Source organism: Convolutriloba macropyga, chromosome 5 (assembly GCF_964194025.1).
Source record: "Convolutriloba macropyga chromosome 5, txConMacr16.3, whole genome shotgun sequence".
NCBI classification, from domain to species: domain Eukaryota; kingdom Metazoa; phylum Xenacoelomorpha; order Acoela; family Convolutidae; genus Convolutriloba; species Convolutriloba macropyga.
In genome coordinates, this window is record NC_134472.1 from 19,914,312 (window position 1) to 19,941,724 (window position 27,413).

Here is a 27,413-nt window from a genome sequence, read left to right on the forward strand (position 1 = left end):
ATATAATCAAAGATATAAAAGCCGTTCGTTTTTTTGGGATGCGAAAACTACTTGACATAGCAAACTAGATCTTTGATTATTGAGACTCGATCATAATGCTAACGAAAAGAGCAACAAATGCTGGCAGAATTCAAGAAGTAATTAAAATTTTTGGAAATCTTTAGTCAATGCCTTAAGAAAACATATGCTTTACTCTGAAAATATAATGTTATTATTGGGCTTCTTTTGAACAAATAGTATATCTCATTTTTGAACTTGAAAAAGAATTGCAAAAAGATTTTTAGAAGGACAGATATTCTTGGCCAGGAATTACGCATCTTTCTTCTGTCCATTCGCGAAATCGTTTTGCGGAGAATATCTTTTTCATCAATCGCAATGTGTGCAAAAATAGAGTTTTGGCTAATTTTGGCAATCTTTTGGCGATATAGATTGAAGTTTATTTTGAGATTGATAAATTTGTTTTGTTAAAATTGGCAATGATTTTTTTAAGTTTAGAACAGAAAACGAGTTTTATGTCGCATTATCCGGACGTAGTCATTTTCTTTTTTAGAATAGCTATTTTGGTAACTTGCTCAAAATAGAAAATGTTGGGGGATATTTTTTCATTGTGTGTTCATTCATGGTATTTGCAGTTTGATATTTATTTTTGAAGTATGTGCAAAGCTGCACGCTTGACCTATTCATTATTTGTAAAATTTGTGTTATTCTCTTCAAGCTATAGAATGCATTGCTCTTACATTGAGCTATACGGTGACGTACTTGCACTTTCTTTTCAAAGCTCTCATTTCTCTGCTCTGCGATTTGTTTGTTAGAAGTAGTTTGTTAATTGCTGATAAAAAAGTTGAGACTTTAAATACTGTATATACAACGTTCGTTTTTCTGTCAAACTGTTTACTTTTTCAGAGGAGTGATGAGTTATGTCAATATAAAATGCAGTTGATTAAACATTCAATTGGAGGTTTGAACCGGGAGAATTTGCCTGTTGTGCTATTTGGTGTCGCTTTCGATCAAGTAAAATAATATGAGATCAATGTGACTAGCCAGGGTGTACACAAATCGCCCCACTGCTTTTATCAATCAGGTCACAAGTCTTGTCGAGGATTTATTCCCTGAATAAATGAACTTAATTGTTGCATCAAATACTTTGTATATACTATAAACTAGTTAGTCAATTGTAGTTATTGGTGGCAGCTGTAACTGCTAGTTAGTTATAATTCGAGGATGGGCATTAATTGATCTTCATATTTAATTTATTTTGGGCGATTTAAACATACGAACGCCAACGTCAACCTTTGTGACATATTTAGTTAGTGATAGCAATCAATCAGCTATCTTATCGACCTTCATACGCAGCTTTCGAGGAGTGTTATAGGATCGCTTGCGATTTATGTTGTTGAAATTTCATCAGACTTGAATCTTGCTATTGCCTTTAAAGTCTGAAACGGGATTTCTCGATTGGAGTTGATTTTAACATTGCTTTCTTTCTGCGTTCTTCGCTCATGTGTGTAGTGTATAGTACTATCTATTTGGGTACAGAAGATATTATCTTACTTTTCCTATTTTGCCTTTTCGGGCCTTGTATGCAATACCTACACTGAATTGAATTTCAACCTTACCACGCTAACTTGGTTATTTTGTTGTTACTTGATTGAATCGAATCGGCTTATTCGCTTTGTCCAAACAAACCTCTTTAAAGTGCTGCTGTTAAGCATCTTCCCAGCTGAGTCACTATCTGTGTGTGGATTAGCTCTTTTGTTCACAGATGTGACCACTCAATTCGAAACCTAGGTACAAAATAATCTGTTGAACATTTACCATTGAGCTACCTGGCATCGTGACGAGTTCATAATTTGTTCACTTGTATGTCGATTCATAGGACCTAACTATTCTACAATATTTTGTCAAGCTGATCCGAAAATTAATCTATCTCTACGGAAGCTTTTATTTCTGACAGATTTTTGGACTGTCGTTTTCTGTAACAACTCGTGAAACGGTGAAAGGTCGGTTGGTTTAAAATGGGTGATGAGAACCCAAACGATGCAATGGAGAACCTCCTACCAGAAAATGATAGGATGGGTAACGAGGCCAACGAAAGCTCTTCAGATGGACAATCGTTACGTAACCGAAGCTCCAGCTCACGTAATGGCTCAGAATCCTCGAACACTAATAACAACGATCGGTCGCAAAATTCAACCTTGCAAACTGGAGAAAAAGATTGTGATTCAGGCTCTGAGCTTGCCAAAAGTGACAACCCGGAAGAGCATTTGCTACAAAGCTGTGGGAATGGATGTCCGACGTCATTGAAAGAGAATCTTTTTTTGAATTCAGATAACGGCAAGGGCAGTGACTGTGTTATCGCGATGTCGACGAACGGTTTTACCAGAATGAACTCTCGCTCAATAACAAATCCATACAACATAACTGGCCCTAGGCTTGAAAATGATGTGTATTTTAGACGGGCGGCTGCTTTAAACAAATTCAGAAGTTTGCAAACAGAGTATAAGAGTGACCTCAAAAAGAAAACAGGAAAAACGAAACAAAAATTGAAGCATTTTTACACCAAGCAAGATGATTTTATATCAGCGATTGTTGATGCAGAGGATGCGGTCTCTAAGTCTAAGGATGACGCTGATAATGAATTGAAAGCAACTGGAAAAGCGGTGAAGATGGCGGCAAAGTTGTCGTTTATTGCTAACGTGATTTTAATGATTGCCAAGCTGGTGGCGTCGTACCTATCTGGTTCCATGGCTATTATATCAAGCTTAGTGGACAGTGTTGTCGATCTTGTCTCGGGTGCTGTTATATTTTACACGACCAGAGCTGCCAAGAGAACCAACTTCTACTCGTACCCCTTTGGGAGGACGAGACTGGAACCGGCGGCCATCATCATTATATCTGTGGTCATGGGTCTCGCCTCTTTCCAAGTTCAAATTCAATCATTGCAAGTAAGCTCTCTCAACCCAATGATATACTTACTCCTTGTTCGTTTCTCTCACTAACTCCAAAATGTGTTTGTTTCTCCCAGTTGACAACGCAGTACTCTTTGCACGAGTAGCGACAGATTTTAAAGACAATTTCTTTTTCGATTCTTTGAATTTTATCGTTGTCGAGATTTTCCCACGTGCAAACTGAGATATTTCAAGATCGATCTTTCTTCCTCATGAGCAACTAATAATTGTTTTAAGGTGTAATCCTTGCATTTTTGATTGGACAGCAGGTCAAAAATTCTTTTTTCAATAACTGTTGGGGCCTTGTTTTTGAATTCTGTTTAAATGTAGCTTCCCGGCGTTTTTTTAGGGTTACTTTGCTCATCGGATTATTTGCTCTTGATTATTGCTCTCGAACGAAGTTCGTAGCAATTATTGTTAACGTGTTGGTCTTTTCTATACAAATTTTTGCCTTGGCCGTTTTTGCGCTCATCTAGAGCATTCTTTGACTTCTCAAGTGACTTTTTCTCGCTTTCGTTCTTCATTTTTGAGTGATCTCTATTGCTCTCACTCCGAAGTAAAGCTTGTTGCTAAAATAAAATCGATTGCAGCCTTGCAACAAGATGGGCCTGATAGCTGAGTGGGCAGTGCTTCTGGTGAGGGATCGGGAGGAATACATGGTTCGAATCCCGGCGTGGTTGGTCAACTTTTTTGGAACCATATACAAAAAATATATCTAAGCTACAGCCCCTGAATTAAACTGCATCGCCTGTCGTTCGAGAGCAATGTTTTCTTCTCGAAGTATGAATTGTATTCCGCGTGTTCGCTGCGATCTGAAATGAATAACAATTTGATATTCCTTATTATTCATGCTGGATATCATTTTTGGCAGTTTTTAAATTTTAATACACGCTAGCGTTGCATTTGACAGTAATTTCTCCCTGCCGGAATTGGTATTTCGGTTGTTTGATATTAGGTGCGGGAAGCGATGTTTTAATTATGTAGGATGGGAATAATATTTTATACTAATGATTCGAGTGGTATGTTTGGGAAACAAATTGTGAAGATGGATACTTTTACTCTAATACTGAGTTTTCTTAACTGCGAATGAGCCTTAAATTGTTTTCATTTTCTTGCAGAAGAGGTTAGTGACAATTAGCATGTGATCTTTTTTCAACCGCTCTTTTGCGGTGTAGAGGGATCTGATTCAAGCAGTTGTTGGAACTGAACTCTGGTGCGTCTACTTTTTATCAGTGGAGTGAATGAAGTCGGAGTGCTAAAATCGTTCAGGCATTAATTTTTTTTTCACGTCTTCAAAACTCCAAAGTATTGTTCGAATTGCAGTTGTTCTGGAAATAGAAACGGCTGCTAAGAAGCCAACATTTGAGCCCTCTTTACTAGTTGGGGATGAAATAACGAGATGTCTGCTGTAATTTTATGGAACTTATTCAATGGTTCTCCTTGCTTTGTACGTAAATGAAGGGATCATTCGTTAAGATATAAGATAAATCCTTTACGCTATTTTTCCAAAGTAACTGTGAGAAAATCTTTTGTGGAGACGTATCCTTATACTTCAGCATTGAATTAAATGGTACAAAGTAAAATTGCGAGTGATCTTTGGCTTGGTTTTATTTTCTCTCGGAAGTAGGTTTGACAAGTTTTGGCAGGATCTGTAAAGCTCTCATTCACGGATGTACGAGGTGATTCCATCGCTTTGGCTACATTGTTAGGTACCCTAAATACGATCTCTTTACTCGTTTTAGAGCAAAACAGCCGTTTTTGTGTTCCGTTTAAAGTTACCTTTCCCTCTTTTTTGTTTTTTGGTGATTGCTCTGTTAATGGCATAATTTATTCTTGAATTTTTTTTCGAATTTTGTATTGTATTCCGCGTTTCTGCTGTGATCTGAGGTGAATAATAAGTTTTTCCTACCATCTTTCTTCTGGAGACCAAATGTTGATCCAAAAGAGGTTGTTTAAAACGCTGTGCATACTAGTGTTGTATTTAACGGTAATTTTTCTGCCGAATTCTGTACTTCTGTTGGTTAATATTAGGCGAGTGGAGCGATGTTTTATATAGGCTGGAATAATTTACACTAATGACTCGAATTGTATGTGCGGGAAACAGAGTTCGGGGACCCAATCTGTTACCCTAACTTTCATTGGGCTAGTAAGACTGCCAATTGTTCCTGACTGGTTTTCAGTGTCTCTTAGACAGGGTTAGTGACCATTAACCTGCAGTTTGTCAACCGTCGTTTTCATGTTATGCAAACGGATCTTATTCAAGCTGCTTTCCGGACTGATTTATATTTCCTCTGCTTACTGACTTACTGAAAGCAGTCCAATAGAGTGGTTGAATTCAGAGTGTTAAAATTGTTCCCACCTAAAATTTGTTTTTGAAGTTTTTAGAACGATTTTTTCTGCAGCAAATAGGAATGGCTGATGAATGGCGTACGTTTGAACCCTTCTCTACTCCTTTTAGAAGACAAGGATATCGTTGATTTTTTAGCTTGTAGTCAAGAGTGCTGAAATCCTTCAGGCATTATATTTGTTTCGAGTTTTTATAAACTGCAAAGTATTGTTCGAATCCCATTTCTTTTGGGAATGAAAACTGATGATGACTTGCAAAACTTAGCCCTATTTACTAGTTGGGGATGAAATCAGGAGACATCTGTAATTTATAGAATTTTTTATGGAATTTGTTCAATGGTTCTTCTTGCCTTGTAAGTAGGTGAAGGGAACGTTCGTAAAGATATAAGGCAAAATAAATCATTTAAGCTTATTTTTCAAATAGAAATTGAGAAAATATTTTTTGTGGAGAAGTATCCTAATACTCCAGCATTGAGTTGGCTTGTACAACAGGGGAATAAAATTGCGAGTGATCTTCGGTTCGGTTTTAATTTCTCTGGGAAGTAGTTTTGACAAATTACTTTCGGCGTTTTTTTATTTTCAGTTTGGCAGGAAATGTAAAACGCTCATTTATGGATGTACGAGGTGAACTCTATCACTTTGGCTAAATAGTTAGAGAGCCTAAATTTGAACTCTTTTACTCGTTTTTTAGCCAAAACAGCCGTTTGTGTGTTCGTTTAAAGTTACCTTTCCCTCGTTTCATTTTTTTGGTGATTGCTCTGTTAATGGCATGATTTCCTCTTGAATTTTTTTTCGAATTATGTGTTGTAATTGGCGTTTCCGCTGAATAATAAAATTTGATTCCTTCCATCTTTCTGCTGGAGATCAATTGTTGATCTAAAAGTGGTTGTTTAAAACGCTGTGCATGCTTGTGTGGTATTTAACGGTAATTTCTCCGCCGAATTGTGAAGTTCGGTTGTTTAATATTAGGCGAGTGGAGCGATGTTTTGTTTATATAGGCTAGAATAATTTACACTAATGACTGGAATTGTATATGCGGCAAACAGAGTTCGGGGACCCAATCTGTTACCCTAACATTCATTGGGCTAGTTAGACTGCCAATTGTTCCTGACTGGTTTTCAGTGTCTCTTAGACAGGGTTAGTGACCATTAACCTGCAGTTTTTTTGTCAACCGTCGTTTTCATGTTATGCAAACGGATCTTATTCAAGCTGCTTTCGGGACTGATTTATATTTCCTCTGCTTACTGAAAGCAGTCCAATAGAGTGATTGAATTCAGAGTGTTAAAATTGTTCCCACCTAAAATTTGTTTTTAAGTTTTTAGAAAGATTTTTTCTGCAGCAAATAGGAATGGCTGATGAATGGCGTACGTTTGAACCCTTCTCTACTCCTTTTAGAAGACAAGGAGATATCGTTGATTTTTTTAGCTTGTATTCAAGAGTGCTGAAATCCTTCAGGCATTATATTTGTTTCGAGTTTTTATAAACTCCAAAGTATTGTTCGAATCCCATTTCTTTTGGGAATGAAAACTGATGATGACTTGCAAAACTTAGCCCTATTTACTAGTTGGGGATGAAATCAGGAGACATCTGTAATTTTTAGAATTTTTTATGGAATTTGTTCAATGGTTCTTCTTGCCTTGTAAGTAGGTGAAGGGAATGTTCTTAAAGATATAAGGCAAAATAAATCATTTACGCTTATTTTTCAAATAGAAATTGAGAAAATATTTGGTGGAGAAGTATCCTAATACTCCAGCATTGAGTTGGCTTGTACAACAGGGGAATAAAATTGCGAGTGATCTTCGGTTCGGTTTTAATTTCTCTGGGAAGTAGTTTTGACAAATTACTTTCGGCGTTTTTTTTATTTTCAGTTTGGCAGGAAATGTAAAGCGCTCATTTATGGATGTACGAGGTGAACTCTATCACTTTGGCTAAATAGTTAGAGAGCCTAAATTTGAACTCTTTTACTCGTTTTATAGCAAAACAGCCGTTTGTGTGTTCGTTTAAAGTTACCTTTCCCTCGTTTCTTTTTTTGGTGATTGATCTGTTAATGGCATGATTTCCTCTTGAATTTTTTTTCGAATTATGTGTTGTAATTGGCGTTTCCACTGAATAATAAAATTTGATTCCTTCCATCTTTCTGCTGGAGATCAATTGTTGATCTAAAAGTGGTTGTTTAAAACGCTGTGCATGCTTGTGTGTAATTTAACGGTAATTTCTCCGTCGAATTGTGAAGTTCGGTTGGTTAATATTAGGCGAGTGGAGCGATGTTTTGTTTATATAGGCTAGAATAATTTACACTAATGACTGGAATTGTATGTGCGGCAAACAGAGTTCGGGGACCCAATCTGTTACCCTAACATTCATTGGGCTAGTTAGACTGCCAATTGTTCCTGACTGGTTTTCAGTGTCTCTTAGACAGGGTTAGTGACCATTAACCTGCAGTTTTTTTGTCAACCGTCGTTTTCATGTTATGCAAACGGATCTTATTCAAGCTGCTTTCGGGACTGATTTATATTTCCTCTGCTTACTGAAAGCAGTCCAATAGAGTGATTGAATTCAGAGTGTTAAAATTGTTCCCACCTAAAATTTGTTTTTAAGTTTTTAGAAAGATTTTTTCTGCAGCAAATAGGAATGGCTGATGAATGGCGTAAAAGGCGTACGTTTGAACCCTTCTCTGCTCCTTTTAGAAGACAAGGAGATATCGTTGATTTTTCAGCTTGTAGTCAAGAGTGCTGAAATCCTTCAGGCATTATATTTGTTTCGAGTTTTTATAAACTCCAAAGTATTGTTTGATTCCCATTTCTTTTGGGAATGAAAACTGATGATGACTTGCAAAACTTAGCCCTATTTACTGGTTGGGGATGAAATCAGGAGACATCTGTAATTTTTAGAATTTTTTATGGAATTTGTTCAATGGTTCTTCTTGCCTTGTAAGTAGGTGAAGGGAACGTTCGTAAAGATATAAGGCAAAATAAATCATTTACGCTTATTTTGCAAATAGAAATTGAGAAAATATTTGGTGGAGAAGTATCCTATTACTCCAGCATTGAGTTGGCTTGTACAACAGGGGAATAAAATTGCGAGCGATCTTCGGTTCGGTTTTAACTTCTCTGGGAAGTAGTTTTGACAAATTACTTTCGGCGTTTTTTTATTTTCAGTTTGGCAGGAAATGTAAAGCGCTCATTTATGGATGTACGAGGTGAACTCTATCACTTTGGCTAAATAGTTAGAGAGCCTAAATTTGAACTCTTTTACTCGTTTTATAGCAAAACAGCCGTTTGTGTGTTCGTTTAAAGTTACCTTTCCCTCGTTTCTTTTTTTTTGGTGATTGATCTGTTAATGGCATGATTTCCTCTTGAGTTTTTTTTTCGAATTGTGTTGTAATTGGCGTTTCCACTGAATAATAAAATTTGATTCCTTCCATCTTTCTGCTGGAGATCAATTGTTGATCTAAAAGTGGTTGTTTAAAACGCTGTGCATGCTTGTGTGGTATTTAACGGTAATTTCTCCGCCGAATTGTGAAGTTCGGTTGGTTAATATTAGGCGAGTGGAGCGATGTTTTGTTTATATAGGCTAGAATAATTTACACTAATGATTGGAATTGTATGTGCGGCAAACAGAGTTCGGGGACCCAATCTGTTACCCTAACATTCATTGGGCTAGTTAGACTGCCAATTGTTCCTGACTGGTTTTCAGTGTCTCTTAGACAGGGTTAGTGACCATTAACCTGCAGTTTTTTTTGTCAACCGTCGTTTTCATGTTATGCAAACGGATCTTATTCAAGCTGCTTTCGGGACTGATTTATATTTCCTCTGCTTACTGAAAGCAGTCCAATAGAGTGGTTGAAGTCAGAGTGTTAAAATTGTTCCCACCTGAAATTTGTTTTTAAATTTTTAGAAAGATTTTTTCTGCAGCAAATAGGAATGGCTGATGAATGGCGTACGTTTGAACCGTTCTTTACTCCTTTTAGAAGACAAGGAGATATCTTTGATTTTTTAACTTGTCGTCAAGAGTGCTGAAATCCTTCAGGCATTATATTTGTTTCGAGTTTTCATAAACTGCAAAGTATTGTTCGAATCCCATTTCTTTTGGGAATGAAAACTGATGATGACTTGCAAAACTTAGCCCTATTTACTAGTTGGGGATGAAATCAGGAGACATCTGTAATTTTTAGAATTTTTTATGGAATTTGTTCAATGGTTCTTCTTGCCTTGTAAGTAGGTGAAGGGAACGTTCGTAAAGATATAAGGCAAAATAAATCATTTACGCTTATTTTGCAAATAGAAATTGAGAAAATATTTGGTGGAGAAGTATCCTATTACTCCAGCATTGAGTTGGCTTGTACAACAGGGGAATAAAATTGCGAGCGATCTTCGGTTCGGTTTTAACTTCTCTGGGAAGTAGTTTTGACAAATTACTTTCGGCGTTTTTTTATTTTCAGTTTGGCAGGAAATGTAAAGCGCTCATTTATGGATGTACGAGGTGAACTCTATCACTTTGGCTAAATAGTTAAAGAGCCTAAATTTGAACTCTTTTTTTCTCGTTTTATAGCAAAACAGCCGTTTGTGTGTTCGTTTAAAGTTACCTTTCCCTCGTTTCTTTTTTTTTTGGTGATTGATCTGTTAATGGCATGATTTCCTCTTGAGTTTTTTTTTCGAATTATGTGTTGTAATTGGCGTTTCCACTGAATAATAAAATTTGATTCCTTCCATCTTTCTGCTGGAGATCAATTGTTGATCTAAAAGTGGTTGTTTAAAACGCTGTGCATGCTTGTGTGGTATTTAACGGTAATTTCTCCGCCGAATTGTGAAGTTCGGTTGGTTAATATTAGGCGAGTGGAGCGATGTTTTGTTTATATAGGCTAGAATAATTTACACTAATGACTGGAATTGTATGTGCGGCAAACAGAGTTCGGGGACCCAATCTGTTACCCTAACATTCATTGGGCTAGTTATGCTGCCAATTGTTCCTGACTGGTTTTCAGTGTCTCTTAGACAGGGTTAGTGACCATTAACCTGCAGTTTTTCTTGTCAACCGTCGTTTTCATGTTATGCAAACGGATCTTATTCAAGCTGCTTTCGGGACTGATTTATATTTCCTCTGCTTACTGAAAGCAGTCCAATAGAGTGGTTGAAGTCAGAGTGTTAAAATTGTTCCCACCTGAAATTTGTTTTTAAATTTTTAGAAAGATTTTTTCTGCAGCAAATAGGAATGGCTGATGAATGGCGTACGTTTGAACCGTTCTTTACTCCTTTTAGAAGACAAGGAGATATCTTTGATTTTTTAACTTGTCGTCAAGAGTGCTGAAATCCTTCAGGCATTATATTTGTTTCGAGTTTTAATAAACTCCAAAGTATTGTTCGAATCCCATTTCTTTTGGGAATGAAAACTGATGATGACTTGCAAAACTTAGCCCTATTTACTAGTTGGGGATGAAATCAGGAGACATCTGTAATTTTTAGAATTTTTATGGAATTTGTTCAATGGTTCTTCATGCCTTTTACGTAGTTGAAGCGAACGTTCGTAAAGATATAAGGCAAAATAAATCATTTACGCTTATTTTGCAAATAGAAATTGAGAAAATATTTGGTGGAGAAGTATCCTATTACTCCAGCATTGAGTTGGCTTGTACAACAGGGGAATAAAATTGCGAGCGATCTTCGGTTCGGTTTTAACTTCTCTGGGAAGTAGTTTTGACAAATTACTTTCGGCGTTTTTTTATTTTCAGTTTGGCAGGAAATGTAAAGCGCTCATTTATGGATGTACGAGGTGAACTCTATCACTTTGGCTAAATAGTTAAAGAGCCTAAATTTGAACTCTTTTTTTCTCGTTTTATAGCAAAACAGCCGTTTGTGTGTTCGTTTAAAGTTACCTTTCCCTCGTTTCTTTTTTTTTGGTGATTGATCTGTTAATGGCATGATTTCCTCTTGAGTTTTTTTTTCGAATTATGTGTTGTAATTGGCGTTTCCACTGAATAATAAAATTTGATTCCTTCCATCTTTCTGCTGGAGATCAATTGTTGATCTAAAAGTGGTTGTTTAAAACGCTGTGCATGCTTGTGTGGTATTTAACGGTAATTTCTCCGCCGAATTGTGAAGTTCGGTTGGTTAATATTAGGCGAGTGGAGCGATGATTTGTTTATATAGGCTAGAATAATTTACACTAATGACTGGAGTTGTATGTGCGGCAAACAGAGTTCGGGGACCCAATCTGTTACCCTAACATTCATTGGGCTAGTTATGCTGCCAATTGTTCCTGACTGGTTTTCAGTGTCTCTTAGACAGGGTTAGTGACCATTAACCTGCAGTTTTTCTTGTCAACCGTCGTTTTCATGTTATGCAAACGGATCTTATTCAAGCTGCTTTCGGGACTGATTTATATTTCCTCTGCTTACTGAAAGCAGTCCAATAGAGTGGTTGAAGTCAGAGTGTTAAAATTGTTCCCACCTGAAATTTGTTTTTAAATTTTTAGAAAGATTTTTTCTGCAGCAAATAGGAATGGCTGATGAATGGCGTACGTTTGAACCGTTCTTTACTCCTTTTAGAAGACAAGGAGATATCTTTGATTTTTTAACTTGTCGTCAAGAGTGCTGAAATCCTTCAGGCATTATATTTGTTTCGAGTTTTAATAAACTCCAAAGTATTGTTCGAATCCCATTTCTTTTGGGAATGAAAACTGATGATGACTTGCAAAACTTAGCCCTATTTACTAGTTGGGGATGAAATCAGGAGACATCTGTAATTTTTAGAATTTTTATGGAATTTGTTCAATGGTTCTTCATGCCTTTTACGTAGTTGAAGCGAACGTTCGTAAAGATATAAGGCAAAATAAATCATTTAAGCTTATTTTTCAAATAGAAATTGAGAAAATATTTTTTGTGGAGAAGTATCCTAATACTCCAGCATTGAGTTGGCTTGTACAACAGGGGAATAAAATTGCGAGTGATCTTCGGTTCGATTTTATTTTCTCTGGGAAGTAGTTTTGACAAATTACTTTCGGCGTTTTTTATTTTCAGTTTGGCAGGATATGTAAAGCGCTCATTTATGGATGTACGAGGTGAACTCTATCACTTTGGCTAAATAGTTGGGTAGCCTAAAATTGAACTCTTACTCTTTTTATAGCAAAACAGCCGTTTTTGTGTTCGTTTAAAGTTACCTTTCCCTTGTTTCTTTTTTTTGGTGATTGCTCTGTTAATGGCATGATTTCCTCTTGATTTTTTTTGAATTATGTATTGTATTTGGCGATTCCGCTGAATAATAATTTTTTATCCTACCATATTTCTGCTGGAGATCAATTGTTGATCTAAAAGTGGTTATTTAAAACGCTGTGCATGCTAGTGTGGTATTTAACGGTAATTTCTTTGCCGAATTGTGAAGTTCGGTTGGTTAATATTAGGCGAGTGGAGCGATGTTTTGTTTATATAGGCTAGAATAATTTACACTATTGACTGGAAATGTTTGTGCGGGAAACAAAGTTTGGGGACACAATCTGTTACCCTAACATTCATGGGGCTGGTAAGGCTGCGAATTGTTCTTGACTGGTTTTCGGTGTCTCTTAGACAGTGTTAGTGACCATTAAATTGCAGTCTTTTTGCAACCGTCATTTTCATATTATGCTAACGGATCTTATTAAAGCTGTTTTCGGAACTGAAATATTTTTCGTTTGCTCACTGAAGGCAGTCTAGTAGAGTGATTGAAACCAGAGTGTTAAAATTATTCCCACCTAGTTTTTGTTTTAATAATATTAGAAAGATTTGTTCTGCAGTAAATAGGAACGGCTGATGAATTGCTTACGTTTGAACCCTTCTCTACTCTTTGAAGCAGATGAGATATATTCTTTGATTTTTTAACTTGTAGTCAGAGCTAAAATCCTTCAGGCCTTATATTTGTTTCGAGTTTTTATAAACTCCAAAGTATTGTTCGAATCCCAATTCTTTTGGGAGTGGAAACGGTTGATGACTTGCGAACATTTGAGCCCTATTTACTAGTTGTGGATGAAATCAGGAGACATCTGTAATTTTTAGAATTTTTTATGGAATTTGTTCAATGGTTCTTCTTGCCTTGTACGTTGATGAAGGGAACACTCGTAAAGATATAAGATAAGATAAATCATTTACGCTTATTTTTCAAATAATATTATGAGAAAGTTTTTGTCGAGAAGTATCCTCATACTCCAGCATAAAATTGCCGTTGATGTTTGGTTCGGTTTTAATTTCTCTTTATTATTCTTCTAAAGGAGACCAATTATTCTTCCAAAGGTGGTTTTTAGAACGCTATGCACACTAGCGTGGTATTTAACGGTAATTGCTCTCTGCCGAATCGTGCATTACGGTTGGTTGATATTAGGCGAGTGGAATGTTGTTTTATTTATATAAGATGTAATAAATTACAATAATGATTGGAATGGTATGTGCGAGAAGCAAAGTTTTGAGACCTATTCTGTTACACTAACATTCAGTGGGCTGGTAAAACTGCGAATTGGTCGTGACTGGTTTTCAGTGTCTCTTAGGCCAGGTCAGTGACAATTTACCTGTGATCTTTTTTCAACCGGTGTTTTAATGGTGTGCAAATGGATCTTATTCAAGCTGTTGTCGGATCTGAATTATAATTAGTTTGCTTACTGAGGGCAGTGCAGTAGATATATTGAAGTCAGAGTGTTAAAATTGTTTCAGCATAAATTTTGTTTGGGATTTTTTTGGAAGTATTGCTCGAAGCCCCGTTCGGCAGCAAATTGAAACGGCGGATGAATAGCCTACATTTGGACCCTCCTGTACTAGTTTGAGCAAGTAAGGAGATATATTGTAATTTTTCGGGATTTTGATTCTTGATTTTGTAGTCCCTGCGTTGCACGTAGATGAGGAAATTTTACGTATAGGAATAATATTTGACGCATACTATTAATAGGTATGTCTGAAAAAGCAGTTGTGAAGAACTACAGCATTGAGTGGGCTGATTTTTTTTAAATATCACTCAGAAGTAGTTTGTTACAAGATACCTTTGGCGTTTTTTTCTCAATCTTTGTCTGTGCATGATCTGAAAAGCTCTCATTCAAAATTGCACGAAATAATTTCTTTTGGTTTGGCTTAACGCTTGTGTAGCCTAAATTCCAAGAATTTACTCGTTTCAGAGCAAGTCAGCAGAGCGTTTAAATTGCGTTTGCTTTGTTTAAATGTACCTTTCCCGCATATGTTTTTTTAAGTATGTATTCCGGATGTTTGCTGGGATCTGAGGTGAATAACCATTCACTTTCCTACTCGACATGAATTTTGAACTGAAAATTGATCTGAGCGTTTTTGGAATACTAAGCGCACTAACGTCGTATTATTGGTATGTATTCCTTGCTGAATTGTGTATTTCGGTTGTTTGATATTAGGCGATGGGCGCAAATGTTTTATTTTTATATGATGGGAATATTGATTTAAAATATGATCTGATTGGTATGTGTGGATAACAAATTGTGAAAAACGATTATGTTATCTTGTTTCATCGAGTTGGCTTGCAAAACTGCGAATAAGCCTTGCCTGGGTTTCAGTGTCTCTCAGACGAATCTTTTTTCTACATGCGTTTCACTTGATGCGTACGGCTCTGGATCAAACTGTTGTTCGAATGGAGTATTACTTCTGCTTAATGACAGCAGTTCAGTGGATATATTCAATTCAAAGTGAAAAATTGCTCCGACCATACTTTTTCGTTTCTTTGAGTGATACATGATTTGACCATTGAAGCCTCTGGGGTCTCCAGGAAATCAAGGTGGTTGAGGTGTAGCCTACATTCAGACGCTCGTTTGGAGAAATCACTAGACAAAGTTATCTGTTTCACTTGTCACTTAACTGCTAAAGATAATTTTAGGAGTTGGACAATTTTCTTACACTTTTCGACTAAAGATCGTTTTTTGTAATCTTTTTTTTATATTTTACACTTGAATGCCAAGTTTGCAGTATGGATGAATTTTTTTTGCGGAAGTTGGATGTTAGATGAGGCGGATATGGATTTAACTCATGTGTCAACAAAATATTCAGTATCGTGAAGGCATGTTCTACAGAAGATTTCTTTTTTGATTGACTGGACTCTCAAACCTCAGTTTTAAAAAATGTTTTAAATTAGTTTAACTGATATTTTTATTCTTGAATATTTGTAAAATTCTTGCAGAGTTTCGACATTTGTGTCTGCTGACTTTTTTCAACGGTCTGATCTTGGTTGTGTATCTGAAAATTTGTCCAACTCATGAAGTGGAATCTTTTCGTCACAATATTTTCTACTTCTCAATTGTAGAAGGCCACTATTTTTTGAACGTTGCTTTTTAATAGGGGGATTTTGAAAAACTCTGCTTGCTCTAAAATAGTGTTGCTGCTGTTTGGATTGTGCTAGTCTTTCTTTTGCATTTTTTCGACTGACTGGTTTGGCTTGCCGCTAAAACCTTTATATTGAAAGATTGAAGGCGTTTAGTCAAGGTCTAGTTTTTTCAGTAGTTCTACGTGTCTCGGTTCGGATGCAACAATTACTACAAAGAATTACTTTGTTTTACCGGGGCAATTTTGTAGTTTTCACTCATTTGATTGGATATTTTTCTCGGGTCTAGTTTTATCTTCAAGGTGTCCTGTGTTTCTTCAAGCTTCATGTGTCGTGAACTGGGAACTATCATGTCGGCGGCACGTTGTTTATGAGTAGTTTTCACGACGTGATCGGATACTCTTCTGCTTTTTGCTCTAGCGTTGGATCTTTGATGAGCCTGTATATTTGAATCTTGAGTTTGCTCCTTGATGATAGAATGCAGTTTTACTTACCTTCAAAGGATATATATTACGCTCTCCCATATATATATATATATATATATATATATATATATATATATATATATATGGGAGAGCGTAATAATCTCTATCGTGAAGGCGTATTGACCTACAGTAGAGTTTTTTACTTTGCTTTAGTGGTCTCTCAATTTTTAGTTGACAAACTGTTTTATTTTAGTTCAGATTCTGTGTTTTCTAATATTTATTGTTGTCAAATTCTCCTTGTTGGATTGCGACGTTCTTGATTCCGCATTTTTCGCCGGATCTTTTCATTACTTTTTTTTCAATGATAGTGATCAAATTTTGTTTCGAACGTTGCCTATCAACGTGTGGAAGATTAAAAGACTTCTGTTTGCTCTCAAATAAAGTGTAGATTTTGTTTGGTTTCTGTTGGTCTTTCGTATGAAATTTTTGACTGATCGGTTTGACTTGTCGTAAGAAACTGCATGTGCTGATAGATTGAAGGCATTTAGTCAAGGTCTAGTTTTTTTGGTAGTTCTACGTGTCTCGGTTCCAATAAAACAATTACAAAGAATAACTTTGTTTTACCGGGACAATTTAGGAATTTTCACTCATATTTAATGGGATAATTTTCTCGGGTCTAGTTTTATCTTCAAGGTGTCCTGTGTTTCTTCAAGCCTCATGTGTCGTGAACTGGGAACTATCATGTCGGCGGCACGTTGTTTATGAGTAGTTTTCACGACGTGATCGGATACTCTTCTGCTTTTTGCTCTAGCGTTGGATCTTAGATGAGCCTGTATTTTTGAATCTTGAGTTTGCGCCTTGATAATAGAATGCGGTTTTACCTACACCTACCTTCAAAGGATATATATACGGGAGAGCGTAATAATCTGTATCATGAAGGCGTATTGACCTACAGAATAATTTTATAATTTGATTTAGTGGCTTCTCATTTTCCAGTTGCACAAGTTAGTTCTATTTAGTTCAGATTTTGTGGTTTTTGATTTTTATTATTGCTAAATTCTCGTCGCAGGATTGCGGCATTCTTGACTCCGGATTTTTTTCTAATGGTCTGTTGCTTTCTGGGTTGTGTATTTATAATTTTGTCTAATGGCTCGTGAATTGGAATCTTTTCATTACTTTTTCTTTTCAATGGTAATCAAATTTTTTTGAACGTTGCTTGTGAAAACGGAAAATTTAAAAAATTCCGTGCTCTCAAATAAAGGGTAGCTACTGTTTAGATTGTGTTGGTCTTTCGTATGATTTTTTTTGACTGAGCAGTTTGGCTTGTCGCAAGAAACTGCATGTGTTGATAGATCCGAGGCACTCAGTCAGGTTCTAGTTTTTAATAGGTCTACTATTCTGACAGGTTCTCGCGCACCAAAATTGCTGAAAAGCATAACTTGACGTAACTTCACGTTTTATCGAGGCAGTTTGTGTCGATAATTTTATACTGTCCATTTTTTTATCTTCAAGATATTTTCCGTTAGGCTAGCCTCATGTGGCTTGAACTGTGAACTATGAAAGTTTTTTATTAGCAGTTTCCGGTACTTTGGTTGGATTCGTTTTTTTTTGCTCTCAAACGAAGTTTGTAGCAATTGTTTAAGTCCTGTCTTTTTAACAACTTTTTTCATGCTTTTTGAAAATTTTTGACATTTTGTGAGTTTTATCAGCGCCAGGTATCCAGGAACCTCTTCTAGGACTTGATAATGTGTTACTGCATCGTTTCTAGTGTTAATGGAATGGTTTCAACTTTTTAATCACGAATCTTACCATTTTTTCAAATAAAAAAATTTTTTCAAATATACTGTCATTTTTTTCCGTATTAAAGTTTTTCCAGACCCAAGGACAACGAAATCTCCTTAGGGGTTATAATAAGTTAATAAGTTACTGACATTTTTTTATTGGCCATTGAGTAGTTTTCAATTTTTTATCACAAATTCTAGCATTTTAAAGTTTGCATTTTATTCAAGTTTTTTTTAAAAAAATTGTTGTTTTTTTATGTTTTTCTGCCTCAAGAGCCAAGGAACAGCCTCTGTTGGTTGAAATTTGGTTACTGTTTTGTTTCTAGACGTATTGGAATGTCTTTCAAGATTTTATTATCACGAATTTTAGCATTTTTTTTGACAAAACGATTTTTTTCCTATTTTTTACATTTATAGTCATTATTCAAATTTTTTGAGCCTCAAGGATCGGAAAACTCCCCTTAGGTAAAAAGTTACTGGCAAATTTTTGTTGATCATATATTAATTTTCAACTTTTTTATCACAAATTTTAGCAATTTTTTTTTATAAATTTTGCAATTTTTTAAGTTTTGAAATTTTTTGTAATTTTTCTGCAGCCTCAAGAGCCGCGAATCCAGCTCAAGGGTTCGATTTAAGGTTACTGCATAGTTTCAAGATGTAATGGAATGTTTTTCAAGATTTTAATATCACGAATTTAAGCACTTTTTTTAAAAAAATATTTGCAATTTTTCAAGTTTTAAGCATTTTGATTTTTTTCGACACCAAGGGCCCTAGGACCTCCTCCAATTTTTGGTAATAAGCTGCTGCATAGTTTTTAGAGTTAGGGTTAGCATTATATATTTCTCCAGTTTAAGTAATTTTTGGTTAAAGTTTTTTTTCTTTACAAAGTTATTATCATTTTCCAAGTCTATGGATCTTTGAGCCAGTGAAACTATTCAAGGCTTGAAACAGGGATACTGGATAGTCCCTTGAGACAATGAATTGATTTTTAAGATAAAATTATCTGGAATTTTAGCAAGATTTTATTAAAATTTGCAATTGTTTCCAAAATTTTTGAATATTTTTGTCCTTTTCTGGGTTAACGATCATTACAGGGCAACAATTTTTTTTCAGCAGATTGATTACTTGACAGATCTCTAGAGACACCTCTAAATGGTTTTAAACATTTCCACTGCAAAATCTGGAAACCTTTCTTTTAAATTTTACCTTTTCCAGTTTAATGATTTATTTACGAACAAGGCTAGAAAACTTGAAGTTACAGAGTGACTTCCATCATGGAAAATATTCCTAGCGCTCTTTCACACTCTCTCTCTCTCTGTAGGTTAGGTTTCTTTCCTTCCCTTTCTTGTTCACGTTTTATCTTTCCCTCTCTCACTATCTCTTTTTGTTGATGCCCCACTTCAGCTGCTGTTTTGTGGAGTATTGTCATCGTCTATTATCCTCATTAACGCTGAGTTAAAGTAGAAATGTTTTTATCATAAATTGCACAACCAGCTCTCTTGAGGAAATCATTCTTAATTGCTCTCAAAAGCAGTTTGTAGCAAATATATTAATCCTGTTAGTCTCGTACAATTTTTTGCTTGACCGATTTTTCGTCTGACCCATTTGACTTTTCATCCCCAGAAACGAGATAAGAGGTAGCGCCCAGTGGGCATTAAGTTCTCTTAGAGCCTTTAGCCCACTAGTCTCCAAGTATGCGATTCGCAGAAATTGTTTTGGAGACTTAAAATTATTGTGTGAAGGGCGGTTCTCAGAAATTGATCTCACCACCGCCCCACATCAGTCCCCACCCAGTCCACTATTGCACCCCCGCTGCGCTCACCTTACTCGCCGGTCGTTTGAGAGCAATTCGCCCGACGTTAGTCGGTTATGTTTGTTATTCGCTGACGAAATAGTTTTCAATGAAAGGAGATCCAAGCTCTGAACAAAAAGAAAGACATGCTCATTAGAATAGATTTCGGTCATAACTGTAACACCGATTATTTATACGGTCTGCTGGTTGCTCTATTATATCAACAAGAGCCTCAATTAAGGCCCAAAAAAGTTTGAAATCCTTAAATGTCTATGGAAAAGAAAGTTTCGGGCGAGCAGCTGCTTTTCGCAATTATTCAAACAGAAAATCGTAATAAACTAAAGTAACTGCTGTCAATTTCGCTTTGGGAGCGGATAAGGTCATTTTCAAATTAAATATTATGCATGCTACAGGTTTTTGCCGCTCGTTTTATGATAATATAAGGAAGTTTGCTCGAGTGTTAATTAATATGGATGGAAGCATACTGCATGATTTGTTGTGGTAATTTTACAGCAGTTAGTTTGTGGAGAAATATATCCCGATTACCAATGGGTAAGTTCAGTTCGACTGAGCATCATGTCAATACAAATCAAAATGGACACTAATTACCATTGAACGAAAGTGCTCTGCTACGACTGAGCACTTAAAATGTGATCGAATATTGATGAAAGGGGTTTAAATTTAGTTTAAAATGTGTTTAGAAATTAGACAATCAGTTGACATGGAAAATTTGAATGCAAGGGGGAATCTTAAATATTTTTAAGTGCCCAGTCGAACTGAGCTTTTAAGTTTTAATCGAACTGTTTCCGTCTCAAAAAGCGCAATTTTTCAATATCTCAGCTACTTTTGTTATCGAGATGTTTTCTGCTGCTGCTGCTGCTGCTTATAAACAATACGCACTGGAATTACTAAATTTTGATATACTTTAATACTTAGATGTGCGAGATGCAAATAGCGTTACAGTTTCGAAAATGGTCGTTTGTTCAAAAAAAATTGAGACAAACATAGAAAAGGATGTCAATTCCTGTTTTTAAGTTAGAAATGAAAATTTCCTATTTACGCGCGAAGGAAACAGTTCATAGTACCGCATTGATATGCAAAATTTTGATTGTATATTAATCTTTTTGTTTTAAATGTATTTGTAGCTTTTCAGTTATTGAGTTCAAACGAAAGCAGTGCATAAATGAGTTTCTGGGTTGCCATCGGGTGTGAAATTGGACTGAAATCAATTCACAAACTGTTCTATAACTGATATCCAATGTTAACTGTGAACCATGAAAATGCTGCCTAAGTTAGAAGCGATAATTTCGTGTTCAGACTGAATGGCCGCATGGCGGCTTGCATGTATTGCTCAGTAAATAATGATTTAATGGAGATAAAATTCCATGTTCTTACAATGTCCCCTTCCCATTGTACCCCAACTCCCCCACAGCTGAGTAGGCCTGCTGGAGCGTGTAACGCCCCTCCCGCCTCCCCCATTAGTGAAAAACACAACAATGGGGGGGGGTGTAAACTGAGAAATGTATTCAATGTCTCTGGCATATTTTTGTTTATAAATTTGACTTGTTGTATTGTCTTTAAGACAGTTTCGTTGGCCTATGGTCTATAAGACAATATTATTTGTCGGCCTTGTAATTCAATGACCATGTACGATTGACTTAAAGTAGACTGAAATGGGTCGCCTTTAATTAAGCTCACTTTTTCATTGCTTGGAGCACTGATAACCAGGAACGCAAAGCAGTTATCTCTAGATATGGATATGGTTTTATTTACTCTGTCGGAATGAAATCTTGGTGATAAATGTCACGTATTATTAATAAAATACTTTATTCCTCCATTGCGAACAATATAATTCATTTAGCAAAAAGGTAGTGTGTTATGTAGTTTAGGTATAGCAACGATTAAAAATTGACTTTTTGGTGCTGAAGGAAGTTTCGATTTTTAAACTATTTAATCATATTCGTGGTCTATTCAGCGTGAACGTCATATTGAGCTCATATTAGCGTATCTTGTTCACATGCTGCAATAAGTATCGAATATAGACACAACCGTTCCACTACCAAGTACTTTCAGCGTACGCTTTCAAGACCGCGGTTTAAAAAGCCTTCGTTGGTATAAAAGAAAAAAATGCTTGATATAATGATGCTATCACGTGGTGTTTTATAACTATTTGGGATTGCTGTGATGATTTCAGCAAATAATAACTTGGAGTGCGAACCCTCACGTTGACATATGGTCGAAACTGATGGTGTTTGTGACGATAGTGATGAAGTTGCTTCTCTTCTTCTACTGCCGAAGAATTGACTCCCCCTCCACTAAGACACTAGCGACTGACCACTTCAATGACGTTATCGGGAATTCATTCGCACTAGCCTGTGGATGGGTTGGATCTACCTACGCAGAACTGAAAGTAGTCGATCCTATTGGTGAGAAACATTAAATATATTCAGCTAAGTCTTGTGGCGATTGCAAATTCTTGGCATTTTTGGTCCGTTATCACTGGTAATTTACCATAGAAACGTTTTGGGCTCCTAAATTTAAAGTACTCTGAGTTCTTAAAGTTTTGTAATTAAGTTCCAGAATTGTTTGCTGAGAACAATAAAAGCTGACCATGTGAGAATTTGGAACTTTTACTATTTTCCATTTTGTTTAATCTGTTTTGTTCTTTCTTCAACGATTTGAACATGATAAGACCAAACACTTCGAATTCTAGGAAGAAACAAATTTTGCGCTAAACTGTTAAAGCAAATGTTTGACAGAAATAATAATAATAATAATAATTGATTCGTCTTGAAAATTTGCAGAATCAAAAACAAACTGGAGTATTGCTGAAGGGAGCCGAAAGCAATCAAATTTATAAAAAATAAAAAAACAGATAGTGAAACAACTAGCGATGAGAGGCAAATGCTCATAGAGTATCTCTAATTTGGGAATTAATATCAATGTTTCATTCGAAAAAGAAAACCTATAAGTAGCATAATGTGAGTTTATTTCCTATTTGGAACAATTATTGTCCTCCATTTTTTTGTGACTTATGAGTGCTGAACAAAAATATCTGCATTGGAGTGTTCCATTCACGGGTTCTCTTGTTCGTAGGTGCGATTCTCATATCTTTCTACATCTGCTACAATTGGTGGAAAACGGGCAGCGATCAGATCAAAGTCATCACTGGTCGAACAGCTCCTCCGTTTGTGCTTGCCAAGATCACATGGCTGTCCCTCTATCATCACGAGAAGATCAAGAACATCGACACTGTTAGGGCTTTTCACCTCGGCTCTGGATTTCTTACAGGTCAGGCGAAATCTAGTTTTAATGGTTAGACATTCGATACCGTATTATTATCATGGCTTATGAGCTTATTATAACATGCCTGAATAGTCAATGCAGTACTTATGCGTTTTTTGTTGCAGTGAAATAAATACTTGAATCTGTACGCTTTACAGTCTTATTCTCATAATGATACCTCAGTTTTTATCGATGTTTCATAGATTGTTTGTGCAAAAAATAGTGTGCCACTTTTTGACCTCATAGCTTAGTTAATGACGTCAATTGATCGGTAACAATGGTGAAAAATTAACGCGTTTCATTGTCAAAGTTTCATTAATAAGCTCATTGTATGGTAGTTTCGTCTGAGTTTAAAATAGCGTTATAATTCGAATTATTTCCAGAAAGAATGCCTGAGCTGCTAAATTTAACTGCTTTTTTTAGTTTTAGACTAGGATTTTATTTGAGAAATCGAATAAATGTGAACGAATGCTCCCTCCAATTAGAAATATTATATTGATGCCATTTGCCCTTTTCGAAAAAATATTTTTAAGTGAGAGCTAAGTAATATGTGGTCTTATAGTTTTCCGTTTTTTTCTTCAGTCAAAGTTTCACTTTTTGTTTACGCATCGCAGAGAAAAAAAATAGATAAACAAAAATTTGTAGCGCTCAGGATTCAGTTTTGGTTTCTATAAAAAATATCAGAAAATTCAAAAAGGGGAACTTAAATAGAAAAATCGAGAAGCAAAAAGAAACATCGCTCGGAGGGGGGGGGACATCGCTTTATATCCGTCTCTGCTAGTCAAAAACTGTTGTACAAACTGTTTTTCCCCTGTATCAGAAAAATTTTGGAAATTTGATTACTTGGAGCAGTTTAGAGCTCTCAAAATATGCAAAAATGATCTTTTTTATTTGTTTTCTTTTTCATGTCAGTGCCGATAGTTCAAAATAATCTCCTCTATTATAAGGACATACAGATTAATTTGTCAGTTAGTGTCTATGGATTTCCAGGTTGAAAAATTCAATACATTTTTTTCAGTTCTCTGTATTTTGAAATTGCTATTCGAATTGATTTCTAAAGAAGTAATTAATTAATAGCCGCCCTCATCTCAGCCGGCTATTATAGCGCTCCTATTTTTTTTTTACTTCGTCGAATAAAAAAATGTTTCGCTTTACCTCATTTTGCCGCCTTTTCAACATTTTGCGTGAAATCTTTTTGACTTCTCTAGGCTAGTTTCTCTCATTCTGCTGAAAGTGATTTTGAACAGCAGTTGCTCAGCAAAGCAATTCAAAATGAACAGTCAATATAAAAAATTGAAGTCAGAAATAGAAACGGGATAAACCCATACAGCCCAATTTTAGATGCCCGCTATTTGAACGTCGTTGCTGTAAGCCTTAGTTACCATCTCTAATGCTTATTGGTATTGATTGTTGCCCCTGTAGCCTCTCTCTAAGAAACAAGTATGTTCAACTACGAAATGCCATCAAACTAAATCGGACTTAAAGAATGTTTTTGTACGAATTTTTTTTTCAATATCTATTCTTTCAATCCCAATCATGCTTATTGGAACCAACAGCGGCTATTTTCCGGCAATCTTTCTGGTATGTTTTTCTTTTGTTTTTCAGTTCACATAAGAATTATTAAATTTTTCCATTTATATAAAAATACTCTTAAGTGACTGAAATGGCCAAAACGTACAATTTACTGATACCAATGTTCTTCAACGCTACTAAGTGAGACATTTTAAGAGCAGCCTTCAATGATCCTGTACATGTTAGAGACAAACTTTACATGCAGATTGCAAAAACTGTCAGAAATATCAAAAACGCGTAGGCCAAATATGATCGTGAAACATCAAAAATGCAAAATATTTTGAATAAATTCAAAAGGTTTGTTTCAGATTTTTGTGTTTTATCTTAACCAAAACTATTGCCCCAAGATATCCATGCCAAGTTTGCCAGAAAAAAAAACGAGTGAAGAAGCGAATGAATGAAGGGCGAGAAACTTCAAATAAAGATCAGATGCCAAAACGAAATTTTTATTGTTTTTGGTGTCGGGTTTTTGTTTGTGTGCGCGCTTGTGTGGGTGTATATAAGTGTCTTTGTGTTTGTAATGTACCGGGTGTGTGTGATGGAGAAAGAGACAGTTTGTCCGAGAAAGATTTATTTCCTTTATATGTTGGCCACAATTGGAAGCAGAGTGCAAAAACTGTCAATCATGACAGGATCAAAAAAATTACTTCTTTGCGACAACTTGCTAGAAAAGTCCCAAACCAAACTTTGGGTTATTAAGTCTTGTTCATGACACATCTGCACGATTTAACAAATTTAATTGTCCCATTATGCTTATAAAGTATCAAGATAGGAAGAGTATTCTAAAAGTTTTCGTTTCAATGTTAAGTGTCAAAATTAGAGTTACCGATACCGTTGCCTCAACAAGTCCGAGCCTAGTTTTAAAGAGTTAAAGAAGACCTGAATGAACAGTGCCGAGCCATGAGTACTGATCAATTGCCACTTATCTTTCTAGAATTCTTTGAAGGGTTATTGTTTTTTTTTCTGCCTAAAAGACTGCATTTTTGGTTTAAACAGTACATGTAATTTTCTCCAAAGCTTATAAGCTGCTTTCGGATAACCCCGACGGTTTCTCTGATAGAATTTAAAAGTTGTTGTTTTTGCAACGTTGAGAGGTATTTTAGAACATTTTGTGCTACGTACAGACTCGCACGAGCCGTGTTGTTAATTTCAGTTCGCGTTTTCTGCAGCATCAACCAAATCGTTGCATGATGATCTTACGTGTTTTCCGTGGCCTTGAAATATCATGCTTCATATGAGAAACTCTCTTAAAATTGCGGGGCAATCTTGAATGACACTTGGATCTCTAGATAACCATTTGCCAGTCAGCTGGAAGGTGTTTCAATTAATTATAGTGATATTATAGTGATAATAATAATTTTAATTAACATTATATTATCGAGAAAAAAGTTTAATTATCATAAAAGATAAGAGACCTATTTAGCCTCATAATAGAAGCCTGTAAAAATTTTTATCAATGTTTTTATCGATACACTTGTTTAGCTGTGGTTGTTTCTCTGATGGCGTAACTTATAAAAGTAACCGTTCCACAGACTGATCACTTTTGTGCTGGTATTTTTTGTCGTTATAATTTTTTACATGGCGGTTTAAGAAATGATGTGTTTTATTAAAGCTCTGATTGCATTACAGATCCTAGCTGAATCAATCAAAGGCGGCCAATCCGTATGGCGTTTTCCGATATTTTTTTTATTTTTAGTGAACGCGTGGCTTTCAATAGCGAGACTGTAGTCGCGTGTCAGTGTTTTTTTTTCAAGCAGGACTACATGAAGTTAATCTGTTCATTCAATGGAATAGGAATTGTCTATTGTAATCGTAATTTAGAACTGAAATGAGATCGTGCCTACTGGTGTGAATCCGTCATCATGATTCGATCACTCAATAACGAATATAGCTTTGTGCTGAGAGTTTGCAAAACTTAACTTCGCATAGCTTTCTGGGACTCACAGTTTCTGTGAAAGAAAATATACTGTTATTGTTAGATTCGACTGGCTATAATCGAAAGCCTTTCTGTGAGATGTTCTGATATTTATGCCAATATCACCTGAGGTAAATAAGTCAAGCGTTGCTAAAACCAAGAAAGTAGAACGGAACTGTCAGCGATCTTTTCCTCGGAGAAAATCGAGATAGAAATTCTTGCGTAAGATTTTTCCATTGTGTATAATCTAAAAGATATCATCACCGAATAGTTATGTGCGTAGTTAAGAGATTTGTTCCTACTTGTTTTGGTTTCAGAGGTTCACATTACTCTGGACGAGAACATGACTCTACGCGAGGCACACGACATTGGTGAATCACTTCAGAACAAACTGGAGTTGTTACAGGAGGTAGAGGTGGCCTTTGTCCATTTAGACTACGAGAACGATCACAAGGCATCAACGGAGCACGCCTTCCTAATGCGCAAGCCGAGCGAGGCAAAGAAACCAACGCCCAGATCCAGAACCGTATCTGCGAACACGAACGCTTAGCACAACTATCCTTTCCTTATCTGTCTTGGAAAACTTTATCGGTCACTGCGATGTTGCTCTAGCTTTGTAAACATGAGAACTTTGTTCGTCGAGTGAGAAGTCGCACTTCTCGAAAATTACAATATGGGATTTGCAGCTTCTAATAAACAAAGATTCAGCACTGCCGGTCTTTGCATTATAAATTGTTTGTCCCACCGATTGTTCAGTTATGTTCTGGGTGTCGTCTTCTGGAAAATGAACGAGCTAGTTTTTAATTTTGTACAAAAAGTTATTGTTCTGATACTGGTTAATTAGTGTTCTTTGTATTTCGTGCTTTTAGGCTCCGCTTATTTAATTTGGTATTAAATCTTTAACTAAATGTTTGCACGTAAATGTTTGTCGCTAACTTTCTCGATGTTCTCTCGAATGATTCAATTTTGTGCCTAATTTGTTTACTTGATTCATTTCATCAATGGTGAAGCCTCTGGAAGATCAGATTTATATTTCTATGACAATTTAAACTTGCTCCTA

At 35.9% G+C, this 27,413-nt stretch overlaps 1 protein-coding gene across 2 annotated transcripts; it reads left to right on the forward strand.

The window, feature by feature from the left end:
• Nucleotides 1-691: 691 nt before the first annotated feature.
• Nucleotides 692-27,413, forward strand: LOC142339207 (uncharacterized). 2 transcript variants are annotated; one of them, XM_075389048.1, is made up of 5 exons: nt 692-2,945; nt 20,095-20,133; nt 21,776-22,007; nt 22,678-22,872; nt 26,671-27,413. In XM_075389048.1, the coding sequence occupies exons 1-5, from the start codon at nt 2,016-2,018 to the stop codon at nt 26,901-26,903; spliced, it is 1,629 nt and encodes a 542-aa protein (XP_075245163.1). In that variant the 5' UTR covers nt 692-2,015; the 3' UTR covers nt 26,904-27,413. The 2 variants fall into 2 exon arrangements, with proteins under 2 accessions (XP_075245163.1, XP_075245164.1); XM_075389049.1 differs by lacking the exon at nt 20,095-20,133 and having other exon boundaries at nt 699-2,945.